This window comes from Equus przewalskii, chromosome 6 (assembly GCF_037783145.1).
Source record: "Equus przewalskii isolate Varuska chromosome 6, EquPr2, whole genome shotgun sequence".
Taxonomy (NCBI): domain Eukaryota; kingdom Metazoa; phylum Chordata; class Mammalia; order Perissodactyla; family Equidae; genus Equus; species Equus przewalskii.
The window spans coordinates 96339567-96361212 of record NC_091836.1 but is presented as its reverse complement, the minus strand read 5'-3'; the positions used below and the strand labels follow the sequence as shown (position 1 = coordinate 96361212).

General features: G+C 43.0%; 1 protein-coding gene across 1 annotated transcript; it reads right to left on the bottom strand.

The window, feature by feature from the left end:
- Nucleotides 1-18502: 18502 nt before the first annotated feature.
- On the bottom strand, nt 18503-20446 carry FSHB (follicle stimulating hormone subunit beta). The gene is given in 2 exon segments (XM_008507632.2): nt 18503-18740; nt 20295-20446. Coding segments are annotated over 2 exon segments (390 nt in total).
- Between the last annotated feature and the right edge of the window lie 1200 nt (nt 20447-21646).

Sequence of the window (21646 nt, the reverse complement as noted above, 5' to 3'; positions counted from 1 at the left end):
GAGTGGTGTAAGAAATATTGGCCTATCTTATTGCTTATTGTATCATTTTTCTATTGCTGCATAACAAACCACCCCAAATTTGGTGGCATAAAAAAACAACCACTACATTACACTCAAGATTCTGTGGATCAGGAATTTGTAAAGGGCGCAGTAGGGATGGGTTGTTTCTATTCCGTGGTGTCGGAATGCTCAGCTGGAAAGACTCCAAGGCTTGGGGTAACTAGAATGCTGGAATCGTCTACAGCCTCTTTAAGGTGTTGCAGGGGCAGGCATTCAGCTGTGGCTGTTGGCAGGAGCACTTACACATGGGGCTCCATGTGGCTGTTGGGGTTCCTCACAGGATGGTGGCTGCTTTCCATGCGTGAGCATCCCATGAATCCCACGCAGAAGTTATGGCACCTTTGATGGCCTTGCTTTGGAAATCATATGGTGGCTTCTTCCATAGTCACAAGCCCACCCAGATTCCACATGTCTCACCTCTCAAATGGGCAGAGTCAACATCATTGCAAGAAGACCGTGGGGGACAGGAGGTAGCGTTGTGGCAATTTTTGATATCCACAATCTGGCACACATCTACACTTTCTCTTCAGAAAGCCATTGATGAACAAGTGGAGGGATGATGGGACTCCCGTCTCCGCAATATCCAGCATTCCTTCTGTGGGTGGGGTCTTGAAGGATATTACATCACAGAATGTTGGAACAGAAGGGGGGTTATGTAGTCCCCTCTCCAGGGAATGTAACTTTCACTTCTGACAGGAAGCTTTGTAGCCAGCACCTCAGGATATCAAAATACATAAAGAAAATAAGGTTTCAAAGACGTAGTGAAGTACAGACTGGGATTCGAGGGCTCAGAGAGCTTAAGGGTCAGCATGGAGCGGGGAGGCGTCCTGTCCACAGAGACTGTGAGGGCAGGGCTGTTGGGGTGGGGTGAGTGCACCATGTTTCAGGAGGTTGAAGTGACTGATCAGTAAAGAAAGTGCAAAGTGGAGACTAAAAGGAATAACTGAGGCATATTTGTGCGTCGTTGTGCTGAGGAATTTGAACTTTGCCCTCTGGCCCACAGGAAACCATGCAAGGATTTTGAACAGAGAAGTGACAAGGTCAGGCTTCTGTTTTAGAAAGGTCCTCTCTCCCAATGCGGAGGATAGACCAGAGGTCTGGGGCGGCCAGAGCGGGAGACACCTTTTAAGAGGCACCTGTGATCCAGAGAGAGGATGACCCCCTGAGTTAGGAAGCTGGCGGGAGCATGGAGTGGAAGGGGAGGGTTTGAGTAGTGCGTAGGCCATGCATGAGTTAACGGCTGTGAAGCACCGGGGTGCGGACTGGCGCCGAGAAGCCCTCAAAAAGTGTAAGGCACTGTGAGCGTTGGTATTAGTTATCTTTGTAAGAACTGGATTTTCTGAGGCACTGGCTGTAAGGATGAGGAAGACAATGTCTAAGATGACACACATTCCTGATTTGGTGACGGGGAGCCGTTGGTGCCACTTCCCAACAGAGGAAACAAGGAGGAGCAGCAGCTTTGGGGAGGTACACAGTGAGTGCGTTAGGGAGATGGGGATTTTTAGGTGTTTCTGTAATCCTGCAGAGAGAAGTTTTAGTAGTTTGTTGGAAATATGGGTCTGGAGTGCAGGAGCAAGGTCTTGGCTTGGTGACCGTTATTGAACGTCCGTGGAAGTTGTAACGAAGCACATTTCATTAATCTGATGTTTCAGGACACTTGTCGTTTCCCCCGCCATTGTTTGCACCGTTCCTCAGGGGCTGCAAAGGCACTTTATTTATCTATATCCTTTTTAAAACACACTTTTAATATACCTCTTAAAATATGATAATATTCAGAAGGTACCTTGGCATAATTTTAACCTTAATAGACTTGAATGTGAAGAATCGTAAACTCTATTTTGATAGAATCCCACTGCTCTTTGCAAAAAACCCAAAAGACCCGACATTTCCTGTTTTCATGATTTATTTTGGTTCCAGGTTCTGATGATTTTGATTTCATTGCTTTGGTTTTTAGGCAATTTTATTAAACTATTGCTTTTGCTTTGTTAGTATAAACTGTGCTTTGCCAGAGAAATTCTATCCTGGCTAATCAATGAAACACGGTGGGCATTAATGTAGTGGTGAATAGATTAGGTGGAACCTAAGAGGTTCCAAAATTATCTTTGATCCAAAAACGACTGCACAGCCTGCCACTGGATCAGGTAGAAGGAAGAGAATTAGTCTCTGCTTTGGGCTAAGGCCGAACTGACAGACGTGTGACAACATACTGCAACTCCTCCCTTCCACATCTCTGGGAAATACGACGGGGCCCAGAGGTGGTCCCAGACCTATCCTGGAGCATGCCCCTGCAGCACCGATCGACCAGCAGGTACTTGTAACAAAACCAGCTGTCCACTCCATCAAAGGTAATGTCTTCATCAGGCTCCTGGAAGAGTATTTTATTTTAATATTTGTCCCACCAACACATTAGTGAGGATGATTCTGAGGGTGGTTAGGTATCACTGGCACAGAAGACCAGAAAACAACCCAGCGCAGACTTGCCCCATCCTGAGCATGTTCTCCTGGATATCTTTGCCCAATGCGTGGAGGAAGACAAAATAAAACCAAGCTAATCAATTTTCTGGGAGATGAACCTGGAATGTATACTTAATCATGAGATTCTTCTCAAATCTTGATAAGGTAGAATAAAGACGAAGGCTGACAAGATAAGATAAAACTGGTTAGAAAGAAGGTAAAGTTCTGCCAAAAGTTCCAACAAATCCATAATCCAAGCCCAGACGGGGTGAGGGGAGGAGGCTAAGGATGTTTCTGAGGGGAAGCACAGCTCATGGTCGTTTCACAGACACTGTGCGAATAGGCGGCGGCTTTGCCCAAAGCCTGCTCCGTAGGAGAGACTATTCAACGAAAATGTCGGAATCTGTTAATTTTGGAAATGCTTGGTTAAGTTAAAGTCAGCAAGTGTCTTTATTGCAGGACTTCTCAGAACCCTAGATATGTTAATGTGCATTCTAATTCTAGAAGAGGAGCAACATTTTCCAAACTGATTTTATCAAAACCCATTCTCCCTACAGAGAAAATGTGCCAGCCGTGTGGCGCCTTCTGGAGAGGCTGCTTCAGGTGTTTTGGTTGGCTCAAGTTCAGTTTTAGCTAATGGTGGGGTCCACTGGACTTGCTGGGCTCGTACCCCGCCAAAAGCACCATGTGTGGGTGAAGGTGGAAGACAGTCCCACTACATTCTACTCTGATTAGGCCGTTTATTCATCGAATACTTACAAGATGCTTAATATGTGCTAACGTCTAGTAACAATACTATTAATTATCTCACGTTATGGATGAGGAAACTGGAACAAGAAAGGCTTGGTAACACGGCAAAGGTCACCCAGCTAACAAGTGGCAGAGCCGGGACCCAAGCCCTGGTTGTCTGTTTCCAGAGTCTGGGCACTCTCCTACCACTGCTGGAAACCAACTGTTTCCAGAGCTTTCCGTGTTGAGAGCCACACTCAGCACCCCAGTGAAACTGAATTGGTAACAGTATCACACACCATGTGGCAGGAGACTAAATAGAGAATGAGGACACACCAATGGCAAAACCCACCTTTAGTTAGCCCAAGTTTGGTGTCAAATTGCCATTGAGAAAGACCCCGAGTGTCTCTGAGAGAAGGCCTTGTTCTCACGGTTTAGGGGACGCTGGAATACTCCTGGAGTGTGGTCTTTCAAACAGCTTTCTGCAGAGTGGCATTCTGAATTATTCTGCATTTCTTTCAGACCAGTAGGCAGGCTGGACATATATTCCAAGCCAGGACACCTTTCTGACTGCCGCTGCGTCTCAGAGGTGTGACTGTGAGTCATCCAAAGAATTCAAGACAGTTTGAAGATATATTTAAGAGTATTTGGTGTATTACTGGCTGTAATAAAAAGTTCGGAAAAAAGTCCATGTCCAACATCTGGTTACAGAAACTGTAGTAAAGAAATCAATACAGAAAAATACTTGGCAGCCACCAAAAATATTATCGAAGGATGGATTTTATATATGTATTTAATATGGAAGGCTATATTAAATCTCAAATTTTCTCTAGAGCACTCTATCCAGTAGAATTTCCTATGATGATGGAGGTGTTCTATCCGTTTGTTGCCTGAGAAAGCAGCCACTAGCCGTGTGTAGCTGTTGAGCACTTGAAACGTAGCTAGCGTGACTGTGAAACTGGCTTTTTATTTAATTCAATTCTAATTAATTTAAAGGCAAATTTAAATTTAAGTAGCCATGTAAGGCAAGTGTCTACCTCATTGGACTGCACAGTTAGGGTGCAAGAACAAGTAATGTTAACATTTCTTCCTTTTTTGTACATTTATATATTTTTTAATTTTATAGTAATTTTTAAAGATAAAAATGCTGGCTGTCTATAAAAATGAATTCTCAATCTGAGGGGAGTAGGAAGAGAGAAACAGGGATCTAGAAGGTCCGAGGGATAGAGTTAAGAAGCCCACAGGATAGAAGTTTGGGGGTGTTCCAGCAAATTACAGCCTTCCCCGTCTGAGTTCTGAGCCAAACGAGAAACCAGAGAGAAGATTGAGCAAGTAGAGGCAACATATTACCTATATTATGCATAAAGCTGCCATTGCAGAATGTGGTTTATATCGTGCTCATGGGCTTCCCAATAATAACCCCTGGGTAGAGAGGGACCACTGAGTCACAGGTAGCGCTGGCCCCTGCAGCCCCATTCCCATGGCAGGGCCTTGATGATGACCGTGTTTCCTCCATGGCTCAGGGCAGCGGGGAGCACATATTCTCTGCATGTGGGCCACTCCCCAGGTGAAGGAAGAGACAGAGCAGTGCTACAAGAGTACAAATGATGCCTCTCTCTTCTTCCCTGGGGGACAGTGATGGGGCAAAAGGCTTCAGAGACCTTGAACTAGTGGACCTCCCATTGCATGGAAGGAAGTATCAGGAATGGGAAGAACATTCTACCTGCTGCCCCCACCCCACAAACTCCACAAAGATTTAGGGTGGAGGTGTGAGGAAGTTGAAGCTGCATTTCATAGAGTAAATGTGGCCATGACCAGGGAACGTGGCTGAGACGCAGTCACTAAAAGAGCCCTCCTTTTCCAGACTACCTGTTATTTGTTTGAGTTAGAAAGCCAATTGTAACCTACCACATTTAAGCTCCTTAAAATAAGCTGACTTGCTCCCAAAATGTGATCTGGCAGCACATAAAATTTTGTCAAAGAAATAGATAACAGACCCAAATATGATAGCTAGGACTATAAAATTTCTAGAAGAAAATATAGAGGAAAATTTTTGTGGTCTTGTGTTAGGCAAAGATTTTTTACATAGGACACAAAAGCAAGCTATCAAAGAAAAAAAAATTAGGAAATTAGATTTCACCAAAATTGAAAATATTTGCTCTTCAACAGATTCTATTAAGAAAATAAAAAAAGGCAAGCCACAGATTGGGAGAAAATATTTTCAAAACATATATTTGATAAAGAATATGTCTTCAGAGTATATGAAGAATTCTTATAACTTAATAATAAAAAAGATGGGCAAAAGATTTGAATTGCTACTTCTCCAAAGCAGCACGTTAAAGCAAATGTGCATGTAGGTCATTAGTTAACAGGGAAATGCAACTTATAGCCACAGTGATATACCACAGCGCGCCTACTCGAATGGCTGAAATGAAGAAAACGGATAGGAGAATACTAGGTGTTGATGAGAATGTGGAGACACTGGAGTTCTCATTCACTGCCGCTAAGAATGTGAAGTGGTACAGTCACTTTGAAAAACAGTTCGACAGTTTCTTAAAAAGTTAAATATACTCTTCCATAAGCATTCACTCACCTAGAAATTTATCCAGGAGAAACGAAAACATATGTCCACACAAAGGCTTTGTATACAGATATTCACAGCAGAATTACCCATATTATTCAAAAACTGGAAAGCTCCAGATCCCCATCAACTGGTGACTGGATAAACAAAATGTGACATTTACGTATAATAGAATACTATCAAGGAATAAATTAGTGATGCACACAACAATATACACGAATCTCAGAAGCATCACGCTAAGTGAGGGAAGCCAGCCTCAAAGGACTGACATTTGGAGTGATTGCTTTTGTATGAAATTGCCAGGAAAGGCAAAGCTATAGTTAGACAAACTTTCACCAAAAGTAAATTACAGTCATTGCTTTGGGCTGGGGTGGAAATGAAGTTTGACTGAAAAGGAGCATTAGATAATAAACTTTTAGGGTTGATGCGAGTATGCTAAAATTCTGTTGTGGGGAGGGTTGCATGACTATATAAATTTACAAAAACCCATTGACTTGTTCATTTAAAATGGGTGGATTTTATGGTATCCTCAATACTGCTCCTTTTTTGAGCTAGCACAGGCTTTGGTGTTCTCTCTGCAGAGTGCTAGCAGGAGTTTCCCCTTGCTGCCCCAGTCTATTGTCTACACAGCATGCACAGAAACCAGAATGATATTTTTAAAATGTAAATCCATTTATATCATTCTTTGCTTAAAAACCTCCAGGGATTTTCCTCTGGCTTGATAGTTCATCTGACTCCTTACTGTGGCTTTCAAGCCCCTCCAGGATCTAGCCCCTCCCTCACTCTCTGACTCAAATTCTCTGATTACCTTCCCTGAAATCAGGCTTTGAATTGTTTTTCAAGCACACCAAGCTAATCCCTGCCTCAGGCCTCACACTTGTTATTTCTTCCGCCTGGAATGCTCAGCCACCAGGGAGTCTCACGGCTGGTCCCTTTTCATTCAGTTCCAACAAACACCTTCTCATGACACCTTCCCTGACCATCACTCTAAATGATTTTCCCCACAAAATTGGTCTCTGTTTTAGGCATCAACTTCTGTGTAACCAACCGCCCCAAATGTAGTGGCTTACAACAACACCCCATGACTGTGGGTTTCCCGGGCTCACCGGTGATTCTCCTTATTGTGTAGGCAGCTGTGTTCAGTGAGGAGCTGCTTGGAGCAGGAATGTCCAGGCTGGTTTCTTGTTTGCTGGCCCTCCCTCCATGTGGCCTCTCTCACTCTGGAGTTCGGCCTGAGATTCTTCACGGTATGGCAGCTGGATTCCAAGAGAGAGAGGGTCTTCTTAAGGCCTGGTGGGAAAATCTTGGAATGCCACTTCTGCTGCGTTCTGTTGGTCAAAGTAAGTCACAAGGCCTGCCCAGATTTAAGGGGGGAGGAAATAGATGTGCTTCTGCTCAGAGGAGCGATCTGTATGTACTTGGATGTGACGAATTATTAGCCGCCATATTTTCAATCAACCTAGCATAGTATCTAACACAGCATGTTCCCCATAACACCTGGTTTTATGTTGTCTGTTTACGTGTTAAATGTTTTATCATCTTCTCCCACTGCAGTTGGTGGCTATATATAAATTACCTTATCACTCACAACTATTGCATGACCACCAATGTGTGTCGCATTGTGTAGTGTGGTGACCCACAATCTGTTGGAGAAAGACACAACTAACTCATTACATTTCCTTTCTTTCTATTCCTTGGCTTGACTCCTGCAATACTGCATAAAAACCAAAAGTTAAAAGATAAACCAATATACTATTGTCCTTTGTATTCAGAACTTGGGCAGCTTGGCTCATGAATGCTGGTTAACTTAATATTGGTCCCTGAGTCTCACAAAGATGGCTGAATCTCCTTTATGTGACTCATAAGCTTTTAGTATTGTAATTACGAAAATCAGTTACTTTTAATTTGAGTGGATACCATGAAAACTGATTCTCTTGTCAACTTCATTAGCCAATCTTTGTATGGTATTTCTCCCCAAAAAGGAAAATAAAGTAAGTTTTGACTCTCTGTTTGGTTGGATCCCAGAGGAATAGAGTTTACAGCAGGTTTTAATCCTATTATTACCATTTTATGTTGTATTTTTCTTCTGCTCTTCAGTGAATTAATCACCTCAGGCACAAGTCACTGAAGTTCTTAATTCGTATTAGAGCTGCTTCTTTTCTAAATGCCAGTCCGTGAATAGCTGAATGAGGAGACACGCTTGCCTGCTTTATCGTAGAATGCTTGGTGAGAGCGAGGTGCACCTCGCTCTGCTCACCAAAGCACAAAGGTGGGCGACTTTCTTCTATGGAGAAGAAAAGGTGGGCTTACTACGTTGATCCGTTTGGAGCTACTCTGAACTTCTTTGATTTGGTTTGGGAGCGGGATTGGCCAGACTTTTTCTATAAAAGGACAGGTGATAAGTATTTTGGTCTTTGTGGGCAGCCTGGTCCCTGTGGCAACTCCTTAACTCTGTCATTGTTGCATGGAAGCATGTGGGCAATATCTAAACAAACGGGCATGACTCTGTTCCAATAGAAGTTTACTTACAAAAACGGGCTGCGGACCAGCTTTGGTCTCTGGGTGGTAGTTTTCTGACTCTTATTCTAGGGTTAGTCTCAGGATAGTAGGGGTGGGAGGGGAGATGCTGTCTAGTGTAATGGAAAGAACACCAGCAACCAGAGTCGGGAGACTCGGTGTTCTGCCCTGGGTCTGCCAGTTTGGTTTGACTCTGAACGTTCGTAGAGCATTTACTGTAGGTGTGGAAACACTGAGCACCGTGCTGTCCCGCTCCTCTCCTGAACCTGTCAGCAGGCAGCACTGTTTAACCACAGCTCTTATCTACGCAGAGTCCAGAGGGTCTCAGAATCCTTCTCAACACTGCTCTTCAGGCAGCACTATCAGTGGGTTGGAGTTGCTGTGGGCGATGAGCTGACCTGTCACCCTGGAAACACTACGTGCCAGTTGCTGTGCAGGGTGATCAGCATGTCAGGATTAGTTAGACCCAGCACTTACCTTCAGGGGCTCAGAATCTGGGGCTGTTTCCCTAGGTTGGATCACTCCACACCTCTGAAGTCTGTAAAATGGGGGTACAGGGTGCTACCCATCTCTCCCACTGGACTGTTGTGAGGATCAAACGAGGCACGGTGAGTGAAAGCATTCTGTGAATGGCAAAACATGGAGTCACCTGTCTTTGCGTAATTTCAATAGTTGTTAGTGAGTGAAAGCCCCAGACAGGCCTCCGCCAGGCCTCACGTCATTCCTTCAAATGTGGACAGTGCCTGAAGGAGGACCATCCCTGCAAACTTCCAAGGTTTACCTGAAACTGCTCAGCAACTGGCACGCGAGAAATTTAACCACCCATAAAAATGATGTTATTTTGAGAAATTAGGCCAAAGATTTTGCTTCTGCAAAAGTGACGTGTGAATTGTGTTGCCTAAGGTGTCCTCTGTTCTCAAGTCTTACAAGCGCCAGGTGCCAAATTCTTCCAAAATAGTTCCTAAAGGACAGGGATCCGAGTGCAGTAACAGTAGAAGACGTTCTTAGTGGAGACAGCCATGGATGGGAGCCCTTCAGGGGCAGCTCTTTGAGACTTGCAAAGGACTGTAATACTTTTGAGTTCCGGGTAACAGAAGCCAACTTGCTCTCACCTAACAAAAGATAGGGAATTTATTTTAAAGAAACAGGGCTTTCTCTTAGAACTCAAGAGCAGCCAAACCAAATAATGCAGCCGGGAAGTGCCTGGAAGCAGAAACAGAAAAGCCGTGAAGCTGGTCTGGATGTCACTTGAGTCTCATGTGTGATTGTTTCAGGCCTTGCTTACGCTCTCTTTGTGTGGTTCTCTCTACACCCCTGGTCTGTGATGGAGAAAGATGGTCATACTTCACCTTCCAAATTTTGTTAGAGGCCTCAACTAAGTCGACTCTTGGTTGTAATTCCAAATGTCCAGGGATGGAACCGTATGCATCAAATGCCTTCTGGTTCAATCAAATCCAGTCAACAATTGCAAAGATATGACAAGAAGACATTTTGGTGAGTTGGAGGGATATATATTTTGCTGAGAAAGTGGGTAGGGTCATTTACTGACGTGTGGGGCAGACACTCCAAAGATGCCCTCTTCAGACTTCCAATGATAAGATGCCCTTCCTGCCTAGTAGTTTATGGCTGTAGTATTTGGTATAAAGTTGAGTTAGGGGGAAAAAGTGGCCCTGGCCATGTCACCTCCAAGAGTTTCACCTCAGAGAGCTTGGCTTTGCTCATCCCCTTCATCCTGGACCTGTGTTGTCACAGCCTGTGTCCTAGTGTGGATTATCGAGGGTCCTATGTGGAAATGGTGACTAATGAGTGTTCCACCAAGTGTCAGTAAATGGGTAATATGGTTCATACTTCTGTAATATTCTGCTGTTCAAGAAAAGGGTGTATAGCCAACTTTTTCTCCTAGATCTAATGAGAATCTTTCTAGTGAAGTGAGTTCTCAGAGCACTGCACCTTCTGTAAATTCTCGTCCTTTCATAAGTGCATCAGAAATCTCTGGAAGAGAAGAAAATATTTGTTCTTTTATATTTTCTCTTCCCCTCTGTTGCTGAAACACTACTGGGCACATGGCGGCTGCCCCACAAATATTCGCCAAGGTTGCTTCTCTGATGGGAGGCCAAGAAGATGGAACCGTAAGGAAGACTCGTGTGGCTGGGAGTGATCCAGGAGAGAATCCTTTAATATAGAAGCTGGAAAGGAATTTAGCTTCTAAACTAACGTGGCAGACTGTGTAATGACTCCCGTGTATGTCCGCTTCCTAATCTTTCGGAACCTGTGAATGTTACCTCATATGGCAAAAGGGGATTTTCGAATTTGATTGAGTTAGGGATCTTGAGGTGGGGACATTGTCCTGGATTATCTGTGTGGGCCCAATGTAATCATCGTGCTTCTTACAAGAAGGATGCGGAGCACTCAGAGTCCTAAGAGAAGGTGACATGATGACAGAAGCAGAGTTGGAGCCATGTGCTTCGGAGATGGAGCAAAGAGCAAGGGGCCACAAGCCCAGGAAAGCAGGAGGCCACTGGAAGCTGAAAAGGTAGAGACACAGACTCTCCCCTCAGAACCTCTGGAAGGGACCAGCCCTGTTTACACCTTGACTTTAGCCCGGGGAAACTAACACAACCAGCAATCTCAAAGTGAAAGTCACGGGCCACATCCAGCTAGCACAGTTTTATTCAGCCAGCATTGTAGTTTGAGAAAGGAAAAGAAATAAGCCAACCTTTAATAATGGACATGTTTCACATAAAAATCTGTATTTCTGCCTTATCTGAAAACAAAAACAAAAATAAGATGCAGAGATCTAGAAATATAGGCTCTGCATTCCTGTGCGGTCGCCATCCACACGGTGGGTCTGTGCTGCAGCTCCTTGCACCGCTGGATTTGTGCCTGTCAGCTGCTTCTGCTCCACTCCTTAAGCGTCTCTAACTGGGGCTGAACGATCAAGACAAGATTGCACTCTGTTCTTCTTTAGCGGAGAACTATAACTCTGTTCTCATATCTCTAGATAGGCTGAGAGGACTGCATATTTTAAGAAAAAAGAGTTGTGATAAATGTATAATACTAATATAAGATGTTAACAGGAGAGGAAGCTGGGTGTGGGGTGCTATTTTTGCCACTTTTTTGGAAATCTTAAATTTTCTAAAATTAAAAGTTTACTAAATGAAAGTGAACATATTTCTTTCTGAAACTGGACAGTATTATTATGCATTAAACATGCAAGCAAAGCTTTTTTCCGTTGAAAGAATGGTCCCTCGTCATTACTCTCTGGGCCTCTTTGAGCATGAATTTGCAACCTGCAGCCATCTTCATTTTACAGATGAGAATTCTGAGGCCCAGAGAGATCAAGTAACTTGTCCAGGATCACAGAGCTAGTCAGGGAGGAGCCGTGAGTGGGACCCAGGCCTCCCGACTCCCTTCCAGCCAATGTTCTCTTTTCTGCTGCTGAGAGGGGTGATGGCAATAGGGAGAGCATACTAAGGTCTGCATTTCGGAATGCAGAGGAGTCTCACTTACCTTTCTAGAACCCTCTGTTAGAGAAGGAAGCAACACGAGACTCAGAGCAGCCTGCTTGCTTGCCTTTTTCGTTTTTTTTTTTAAAGTCCCTCACTTATATTTCCTATCTGGTATGTACGGGAAACATTCGACACTTGTCCAAATATCAAACGTACCTTGGATTTCTTCACTTTCGCATCAGCAAACTCCAGCCACGCAGGAGAACGTTGCCTCTGAAGGCGGGGGCCTCAGGGTTTGAGGATGTCGGAGCCCAGCCTCGTGATCAGAGCAGAGTGGCTGCGAGGGGCTCAGGTCTTTGCTGATGCTGTTGGGTAGAAGCCGAGGCCGGCATTCTGTGTGGGCTCCTGCCGCGCCAGGAGGCAGGAATTAAGGGATTAAGTGGATTTGGGAGGCTATGACTGCTTCCAGAGCACTGTGCGTTCCTGGCCTTGGGTCTAAAGAGCCTTTGGTGTGGCAGGCTCAGAGCTGGCCAGAAGGCCAAGTTCAGCTGTTGGGAGACTAAACAGGCTCAGAAACAGGCTGGCTGCTGGCCTTCCTCCGCAAGGCCATTTCCATGCTAGCAGCTTTCTCTGGGGCCTGAAGTGGTGAGAGTTACTGAGAGAGGTAGCTTTTCTAACTTTTCCTGCGGTTGAAAACTCTGGAGGAGTCTGGGGAAAAAGGGAAAGGGAGAAGTAAATGATGGCAGCTGCAGCTTTATTGAATGCCCCCTGTGTGCTCACGTGCTGTATGTGCTGTGTGTGCAAGCAAAGCGTCTCTCTATGGAAAGAGTATGCCTTAGTCTGTTTCATTCATTGTGTTACACTTTGGGCATCTCCAAGCATGAATTGATGACCCCTGGACATTTTCATTTCACAGATGAGGATTCTGAGGCCCAGAGAGATCAAGTAACTTGCTCAGTTTCACACAGCTGGTCAGGGAGGAGCTGAGAGTAGGACCCAGTCCCCCTGACTCACTCCTAGCCCAGTGCTCTCTTTTCTTTCTGCAGCTGAGGGGAGTGATGGCAATATGAGAGGCATAATCTTCAGCTCAACCCTCGAGTTCATGCTTCGACTAGTAAGGCAGGATGGTGCCATGGCTGTAAGCAGAAACTCTGGAGCTCATTCTCTGTGTTTAGACCCCAACTTAACCACTTAACAGCTATATGACCTGTGCAAACTATTAAACTTTTCTGAACCTCTGTTACTTCTCCTATAAAATGGAGATAGTGATAGTACTCACTTCAAAGGGTGATATGAGGATTATGTGAGTTAAGAAATAAATAGTCCCCAGCTCATAGTAGCTGCCATATAAATGTTAGCTCTTACTGTGACATGGTTATAAATATTATCCCTGTTTTGAAAATGAGGACACAAGCTCAGAGAGGTAACCAGCAGCACACAGAAAGGAGTCAAGCTGGGATTTTTCACTCACATCTCTGCTCTAAATCATCTACTTTGCTACCTATTAGCAATGAGGGTTTTCTCAGACCAGTATTCCTTGGCCACTTCTCTGGGCAGCCTGTGGTATGTAAGCAAAGCTTCTGTGTTCATGTTGGTAAAATATCGGTAATCTGATAGGTCTTAGATCTTTCACCTTCTCCCTTTAAGTTCTTGTCTTGAATATTTTTTTCCTGTTTTCTATGTGAAAAGAAATGCAAGGAATAAATGATATAAAGTCCAAACTCAGTAAGCTGACTGAGTTTCGTTGGTAGGTAGTAACACCAGGTACAAAGAAGAATGCTTATCTTTGAAATAGGCAAAAGGCTTTGTCTTAACGGTTCAAACTTCAGTAAGTAAAAACAATCACTTCAAGTTCACTTGAAAAGGAGTGGTGTTTGACCACAGGCTGACTACACAGGCCCGTAGTGCTCAGAGAATAGTAAGACAGAGTGCTGACCAGGTCATTAGAGCCTCGTACCCATCAGGCATCCAGCCAGGAGCTCAGGACTTCATCGTCATGTATCCACGGTCTTCGAAGACCTTCCATTCACATCTGTTGTTTGTGGTTATTTACTGTCTTCTGTCTGGGTCTATTTTGCCCTTTATGAATCCCCACACTTTACACAAGTCCTTAACATACAAAAGAATATTGATCAGGACCATGGAAGGGCCTGTCTGGACACTGGATTATTCAAAGGACAATCGAATGAACTGCTAATCTTCAGGCTGACGATGAGAACATAGTTGCTCTCCTTATGTGAGTGGTGTTCAAGCAGGAAAGAGATTAATCTTGTTTTGGATGGTTCCAGGAGACAAAACTGGATAGAAATTGCAGGGGAAAAGATTCTCAGTTCAGTTTGAATCAATCCAATTAGACCACGAAAATGCCAAGGGTTTACACAGGAGGGAGTGAGGCAGACAGGATCCCTGCATCCAGGGAGCCGCTAACTCGTTATTTTGATGACCAGAGCTGCAGCGTGGTTTGGCATAAAAGTGTTGTGGAAATATAGATGTACGTGGTGGTCTACACTTTACAGTTAGCCACACCTGAATCAGCTAGTTTGGTTGACAAAGTGTTTGGCATAGTGAGAAATATTCCAAAGAGAGTCTAAAAATGAGGAGTGCAGAGTTGTAGTTCTGATCATCTTGCGGCCTTTGTGATCTCGGGCCCCAGTGTTAACAGCCAGTAAACGGCAGCTTTGAGCTGGAGGCTTCTATTCTCTCTCATTCCACAATTCTATTCAACTCTCATTTTGTCCTTACGTCTTTGTTCCATCAAAAAAATATAATCACATCTCTTCTTGAACAACAAGGAAGATGATTATTATGAGAGACCCACCAATTTAATATGTACTCAATTTGAGAATTTCAAATTGGATGAAAAAAAAACATTTGGAAAGAATAATCCTTTTTTTAAAATAATTTATTTTAAGTTCTTTTCCAGCTTTATTGGGGTATAATTGACATCCAACACTGTGTAGGTTTAAGGTGTGCAATGTGATGATTTGATATGCGTATTATATCGTGAAATGATTACCACAAATAAGGTTAATCAACATCCACCACCTCACATAGTTACCTTTTTGTTTGTTTATTTCTGTGGTGAGAACTTTTAAGATCTCTCTTAGCAACTTTCAAGTATACAACACATTTAACTATAGTCACCATGCTGTACATCGGACCCTCAGAACTTACTCATCTTATAACTGGAAGTTTGTACCCTTTGACCACCTTACCCATTCCCTCTGTCCCCCAGCTCTTGGCAACGACCAATCTACTCTTTGTTTCTATGAGTTCAATTTTTTTTTAAATTCCACATGTAAGTGAGATTATACAGTATTTGTCTTACTCTGTGTCTCTAGTTTCACTTAGCCTAATGCCTACAGGTCCATCCATGTCGTCTCAGATGGCAGGATTTCCTTTTTATGGCTGAATAATATTCCATCGCATATGTATATATATACACACATCTTATTTATCCATTCATCTGTCTACAGAAAAGTTGTTTCTATGTCTTGGCTATTATAAATAATGCTGCAATGAACATGAGAGTTCAGATATCTCTTTGAGATAATGATTCTATTTCCTTCTGATATATACCCAGAAGTGGGATTGCTGGATCATATGGTAGCTCTGTCTTTAATTTTTTGAGGAACCACTATACTGTTTTCCATGGTGGCTGTACCGATTTAAATCCCACCAACAGTGCACAAGAGTTTCCTTTTCTCCCCATCCTCACTAGCACTCTTTGGTCTTGCCTTTTTGATAATAGCCATTCTGACAGGTGTGAGGGGATATTTATTGTGGTTTTGATTTGCATCTCTCTGATGAGTAGTGGTGTTCAACACCTTTCATATACCTGTTGGCCATTTATATCTTGTTTGAAAAAATATCTGTTTAGGTCCTTTGCCCATTTTCTAATCAGATTATTTGTGTCTTTGCTATTGAGTCTTGTGAGTTCCTCATATATTTTGGATATTACCCTCTTATCAGATATGTGGTTTGCAAATATTTTCTTCCATTCTGTAGGTTGCCTCTTTATTCTATTGATAATTTATTTTGCTGTGCAGAAACTTTTTAGTTTGATATAGTCCCACTTATTTACTTTTGCTTTTGTTGTTATGTGTTTATGTTGTGGTGTCATATCCAAAGTATTCTATTGTTTTTGATGCTATTATGAATGAGATTGTTTTATTTTTATATTTTTTGCTGAGGAAGATTTATCCTGAGCTAACATCTGTGCCAGTCTTCCTCTGTTTTGTATGTGGGTCACCGCCACAGCATGGCTGACAAGTGGTGTATGTCCATGCCCAGGATCTGAACCCATAAACCTGGGCTGCCGAAGTGGAGTGCACTGGACTTAACCACTATGTCATGGGGCCAGCCCCTGAGATTGTTTTATTTTTTTTCAGATAGTTTGTTGTTAGTCTATAGAAACACAACTGACTTTTACATGTTGATTTTGTATCCTGAAACTTTACTGTATTCGTTTATTAGTTCTAACAGTTTTGGGGTGCAGTCTTTAGGGTTTTCTTACATGAGATCATGTCATCTGTAAACTGAGACAATTTCACTTCATCTTTCCTGATTTGGATGACTTTTATATCTTTTTCTTGACTGATTGCTCTGGTTAGGACTTCCAGTACTGTGTCAAATAGGAGTGGTGAGAGTGGACATCCTTGTCTTGTTCCTGATCTTAGAGGAAAAGCTTTCAACCTTTCACCATTGAGTATGATGTTGAGCTGTAAACTTGTCATATATGGCCTTTATTATGTTGAGGTGCATTCCTTCTATACCCAATTTGTTGAAAGTTTTTTTTTTAATCAAAAAAGAGTGTTGAATTTTGTCAAATGATTTTTATGCATCTATTGAGAAGAATAATCCTTGATATTCATGTGCTCAAAAGTATATTAGCTTGAGCTTTTAACTAGATTCCAAAAAAGACTTCCCACTGAATCTGAGCTACAGACAAATAAGATATGCTAAGGGTTTCCGATAATAAATCAATTTTAATGTAGACTAGGGGTGAGGAGCAATAGGGATAAATTAAGAAAGTGATGACTTCAGAAAATGACAGAAAGTTTCACTGAAGCAATTTTGGTGGGTATATTTTAGGGGGAAAAGGCCACTAAAATCCATTGGAATTCTTATTGATATTTCCAAGGGAATGATGAGCACAGGTAATATTTACAGAAGCATTTTAAAAGATTTTATTTTTTCCTTTTTCTCCCCGAAGCCCCCCGATACATAGTTGTATATTCTTCATTGTGAGTTCTTCTAGTTGTGGCATGTGGGACGCTGCCTCAGCGTGGTTTGATGAGCAGTGCCATGTCCGTGCCCAGGATTCGAACCAACGAAACACTGGGCCGCCTGCAGCGGAGCATGCGAACTTAACCACTCGTCCATGGGGCCAGCCCCTACAGAAGCATTTTAAAATACAGTTCTAATAATTTCCCACTAATATTATGAAAATACACATGTATGTGTCACGTGTGAGTAGTTCAAGAACGTGAAAAAATCTAACGTGCCTTTGGTAGATCACATTGTTGAGATTTAAGTATGTTTCAAAGTGGAGATCCTAAGAGTTAATATCTTTAAAAGCAATTTAATTCATGAAGCATTTTCAGTGTGTAGCCTTTTGAAAAGAATAGATTTGAGAGAACATATAGTCAAGTGACAAAGCAAATGCAGAGAGCCCAAAAAACACAGCTTTTCTCTCTAGACTGCCAACACTTTTTGAGAACTATTTCTGTGAAAAGTTAATTGACAACTAATTTAAGGTACCTTGTTAAGTTGCTTGATGTGCTGTCACATGGACTTTAAGGTTCCCATCCCACAAAAGGAGGAGGATTCTGGTCGAGATGGCACAGCAACTAGTGACAGGTGATGTCTGATTGCCTGAGAGGGAGTTTTGTGGGAGACTAGAAATTCTTGATCAAACTTTTTTAAGCAATAGACTATGTACGGGGTAACAGTTCTGGAAAAGATATTTAGTGGTTTTACCATTGAATTTCCACAGGCCCAAATTAATAGTTCTTGCCTTGGCTTTTAATTCAAATCTGAAATAAAAATTAAGATTTGGTATTTCAGACTGCAAATCCTGAATGGTTGCCCTGTTCCTGGCTTAACATTCTCCTCCCCTGCTCCCACCTGCACAGGTCAACAACAGCTTCTCTGCCAGGAAAACACAGACAAGGTGGAACTGATGCCGCCACCTCTGTGGATCAGCAGAAAAGTGGGCAGTCTTGGCTCAGTCGCCGCATCTTCCTCACTATCCCCTCAGTAATCTACAACTAGACATAGAGCTAGGTACCTGCTGTATGATGCTATATAGCAGCATTGGCCGTGCTCCTGCAGGCCATGCATCTACTAGGAGATTGTGTTCCATTTAGTTCTCCTACCTAATCATCTTGAGACCTCCTTCTCGCAAGTCTAGGTTTCTCATCTGTAAAATCATGAGCATGCTCTAAAGGACCTCTAAGTCTATTCAAAATGGGAAACAACTTAATTCCAGTTGCATGAAACTGACAGAGCCCAGCCCTAGGACACAGGGTTAAGTGGTGACAGGCTCCCGCCCCTGCCCTCAGTTCCTGCAGCTCCCACTCTGCCAGGAAAGCAGAGGTCAGCAGGAGCTCCCACAGCTGTTTGCAGCCTGAGCACATGGGACACACAGACATTTTGGGTAACTTGGTCCTTCAGGACAAGGGCAGGCAGCCCACAGTGTCAGCGCTCTTTATTCCTTCATGTCACCGAAGGAGCAGTAGCTGGGCCCCAGACCTCGCACGGTGCAGTCAGTGCTGTCGCTGTTACATTTGCCACAGTGACATGCAGTGGCCACCGGGTACGTGTACAGGGAGTCTGCGTGGTGAGCACAGCCAGGCACTTTCACTGTCTCGTACACCAGCTCCTTGAAGGTGCATGTTTTCTGGATGTTGGGCCGGGCTGGGTCCTTGTACACCAGGTCCTGAGGAGTTTAGGAAGGAGAACCTTAGGTTACAATATTCTGGAAGTTTCTGTTTGGCTTAATCAAAATGTGACAGGGATAGAACTGCTTGCTGTAATATTTGCTCTCTGAAGACCAGCTTCTAGGATCCATAAGCATAGGAACCTTGACCTCATAAAGGAGCTCTTCTGGTACCCCACTTTTCTAAACTGTCCTGGAAGTCACAGAAAGTGTAACTGCATCCTTTTGGCCACAGAAAATAAACTGCATCCTTCCTCCCCACTGTGATAGTGCTTACATATTTAATATTTCTTGTAAAGCTTTGAATTTGTACAGTATAAAAGAATATAAAGATGAAGGTATGACTTTTAGAATTTTAAGATGGCTTTTTCTTTGGTTCTTACTAACCTGAAACTATATTAATGATAGAAAAAAACACATAAGACTTGGGTTTAATTGCTCAGAAAAATACTTCCAAGTGTTCTTTTCCATGTATATTTGAAGGAGGAGTAACAGTCATAAGCTGACTTATTGATACTTGGCCTAAAGTGTTAAGGAAGTCTCATATCGGATTCTGGACATTCTATTGCCTTTCGGGTTCTTCATTGCCACTGCCTTAAATTCTGTATATTTGCAGGGTTCTTAACCCAAAAGTACATAATACAGTTTCAGTATCAAAACATTTAATTCAGGCCAAATCTTTTTCACTCTTTGACTTGCCCAATGAGAAAATAATTGGTTTTAAGGGAGAGAAGGGACTGCTGTTTAACTCATTTTCCTAACTGGCCACCAGGTCTGTATGCCACCAAAAGTGCAGTAAGGTGAGTTTTATTGATCAAATTAATTTAATATCAAATAAAGCATATTCCTTAAAATGCAGGCTCTTTCAGTTTCAGTTTGTCAAACTCCTGCACAGCCAGATGCCACAGAAAAATGGCAAAGGAGACACACTTTCCCCTTTAACCGGCCTGTTGTGTAGAGGCTGCGAGAGTGTACACACGCGGCTGGACGCCTCCATGCCTGGGTTTTCTGAAGAGTGTGAAGAAGGAAGTGGGTTTGCTGGTTCATTCTGGTTCTAGTCTACAGGGATTGGCTGTTCACAGGCTGCTGGTTGGCATTGGTATTACAGTGGACCAATAAAATAAATTTTATAATTGGCTGCTGGCATTTTTATTTGGTTTTAAATGAATTTTTGTGCTATCATACTGCAGAGGCATGCCTTTTATTATTGCAATTGGCTTTTTGAGGCTATTGACAGCATTCCATGATTAAATATAGATATGTACTCATGCCCATGTTTATCCCTCAATAGGTAAAGCTAGCAGAAAAATACTTTTAAAATGCAAAATTGGCGCATTACTGAAGCATTCATTTACATCCATCTGAGCTGCCCCAAATTTTGTTTTACCTAAATTGAATCCAAACCCAAACGAATATCGTGGTAATTAACCTCAATCACAACACAGACAGTGTTGGCTAAGGGATTCATGGCTGTTACTTGGGAAACTTAAAATATTGGTAAAGTAGAAATTAAGGCAAGTTGCCTCATCCGGACTCTCAGCACCCTCGCTTCAGCAAGGCCAAGCAATGGCCCGCACACCAGGTGGTGTTGACGCTTATGCAGAAGCTGCATTCCTCCTTCTCCATGGCGATGGGAATAGTGGTCAGCTCACAGCTATTGCAGCAGACTGCTTTCCAGCAACAGGAAAGCAAGCAAACCTAGACTGACTTCATCCTGGGCTGGAAGCGAACAATTAGAAACTCAAAGGATTTTAACTGCCATGGCCTTTGACCCAGTCAAAGTGAACTGAAATAAATCTGCTCCCCAAGCTGCACAGTCACGGGCAGCTTCAGCAGGCACTTTCAGACAAAGGGAGACAGATCACTGCTCAGAATTCCCCATGGAATTCTTGAAGCGGAGGTGTGGTTTTTTTTTAGGCTTACCTTAAAATGGGGATTACCTTAAAATGGAAGTGATTAGTTTGGAGCAAGGCAATTTTTGTCATAAGAGGTCCCTTTAATCTCAGTTTAATGACCATTTCAATTTTAATAAAGAAAATTTTGTACATGAGAATTCTTTTTTTGGTTGGTTTTTTGGGTTAATCTAAACATGGGCACATAATTTTGTTCAGATTTGATTACTAGAAGAATATTTCAAAGGCCGGGTTAATTGGTCTATAAAATTAGTTACTTGCCATCCCCGTTTTTAATAGATATACAAATTTTGAGAAAGCAGGCGGGCATGCCTGAACTCCCTACAGGACAGTAATGAAAAGCTCTTCACTGAGAATCTCAATTTGTTTTTTATCAATAATTTCAAAAATAACTATCCCCACTTGATGACTATAGAAGCAGAGGCCTGTCGTCTCCTGGGTTGGCTGAGGAATGCCATAGACAGAGGCAGGTGTCAAGTTCACCATTTATACTAAATACGCGATTCTATTTTTGTATTTTTTTCTTTTTAGATTGGCACCTGAGCTAACATCTGTTGCCAATTTTTTTTTCTTCTCCCCAAAGCTCCCCAGTCCATAGCCGCATATTCTAGTTGTACGTCAGTCTGGCTATGCTACGTGGGATGCTGCCTCAGCATGGCCTGAGGAGCAGTGGTAGGTCCGCACCCAGAATCGGAACCGGCGAAACCCTGGGCTGCTAAAGCAGAACACATGAAATTAACCACTCGGCTATGGGGCTGGTTCTTATATTTGTAGTTTTTTTGCTTTTGTTTTTGTTTTCAGGAAGATTAGCCCTGAGCTAACATCTGCCGCCAATCCTCCTCTTTTTGCTGAGGAAGACTGGCCCTGAGCTAACAGCCGTGCCCATCTTCTTCTACTTCTATGTGGGATGCCTACCACAGCATGGCCTGCCAAGTGGTGCCATGTCCACACCCGGGATTCGAACCGGCAAACCCCCAGCCACCAAAGTGGAACATGCGAA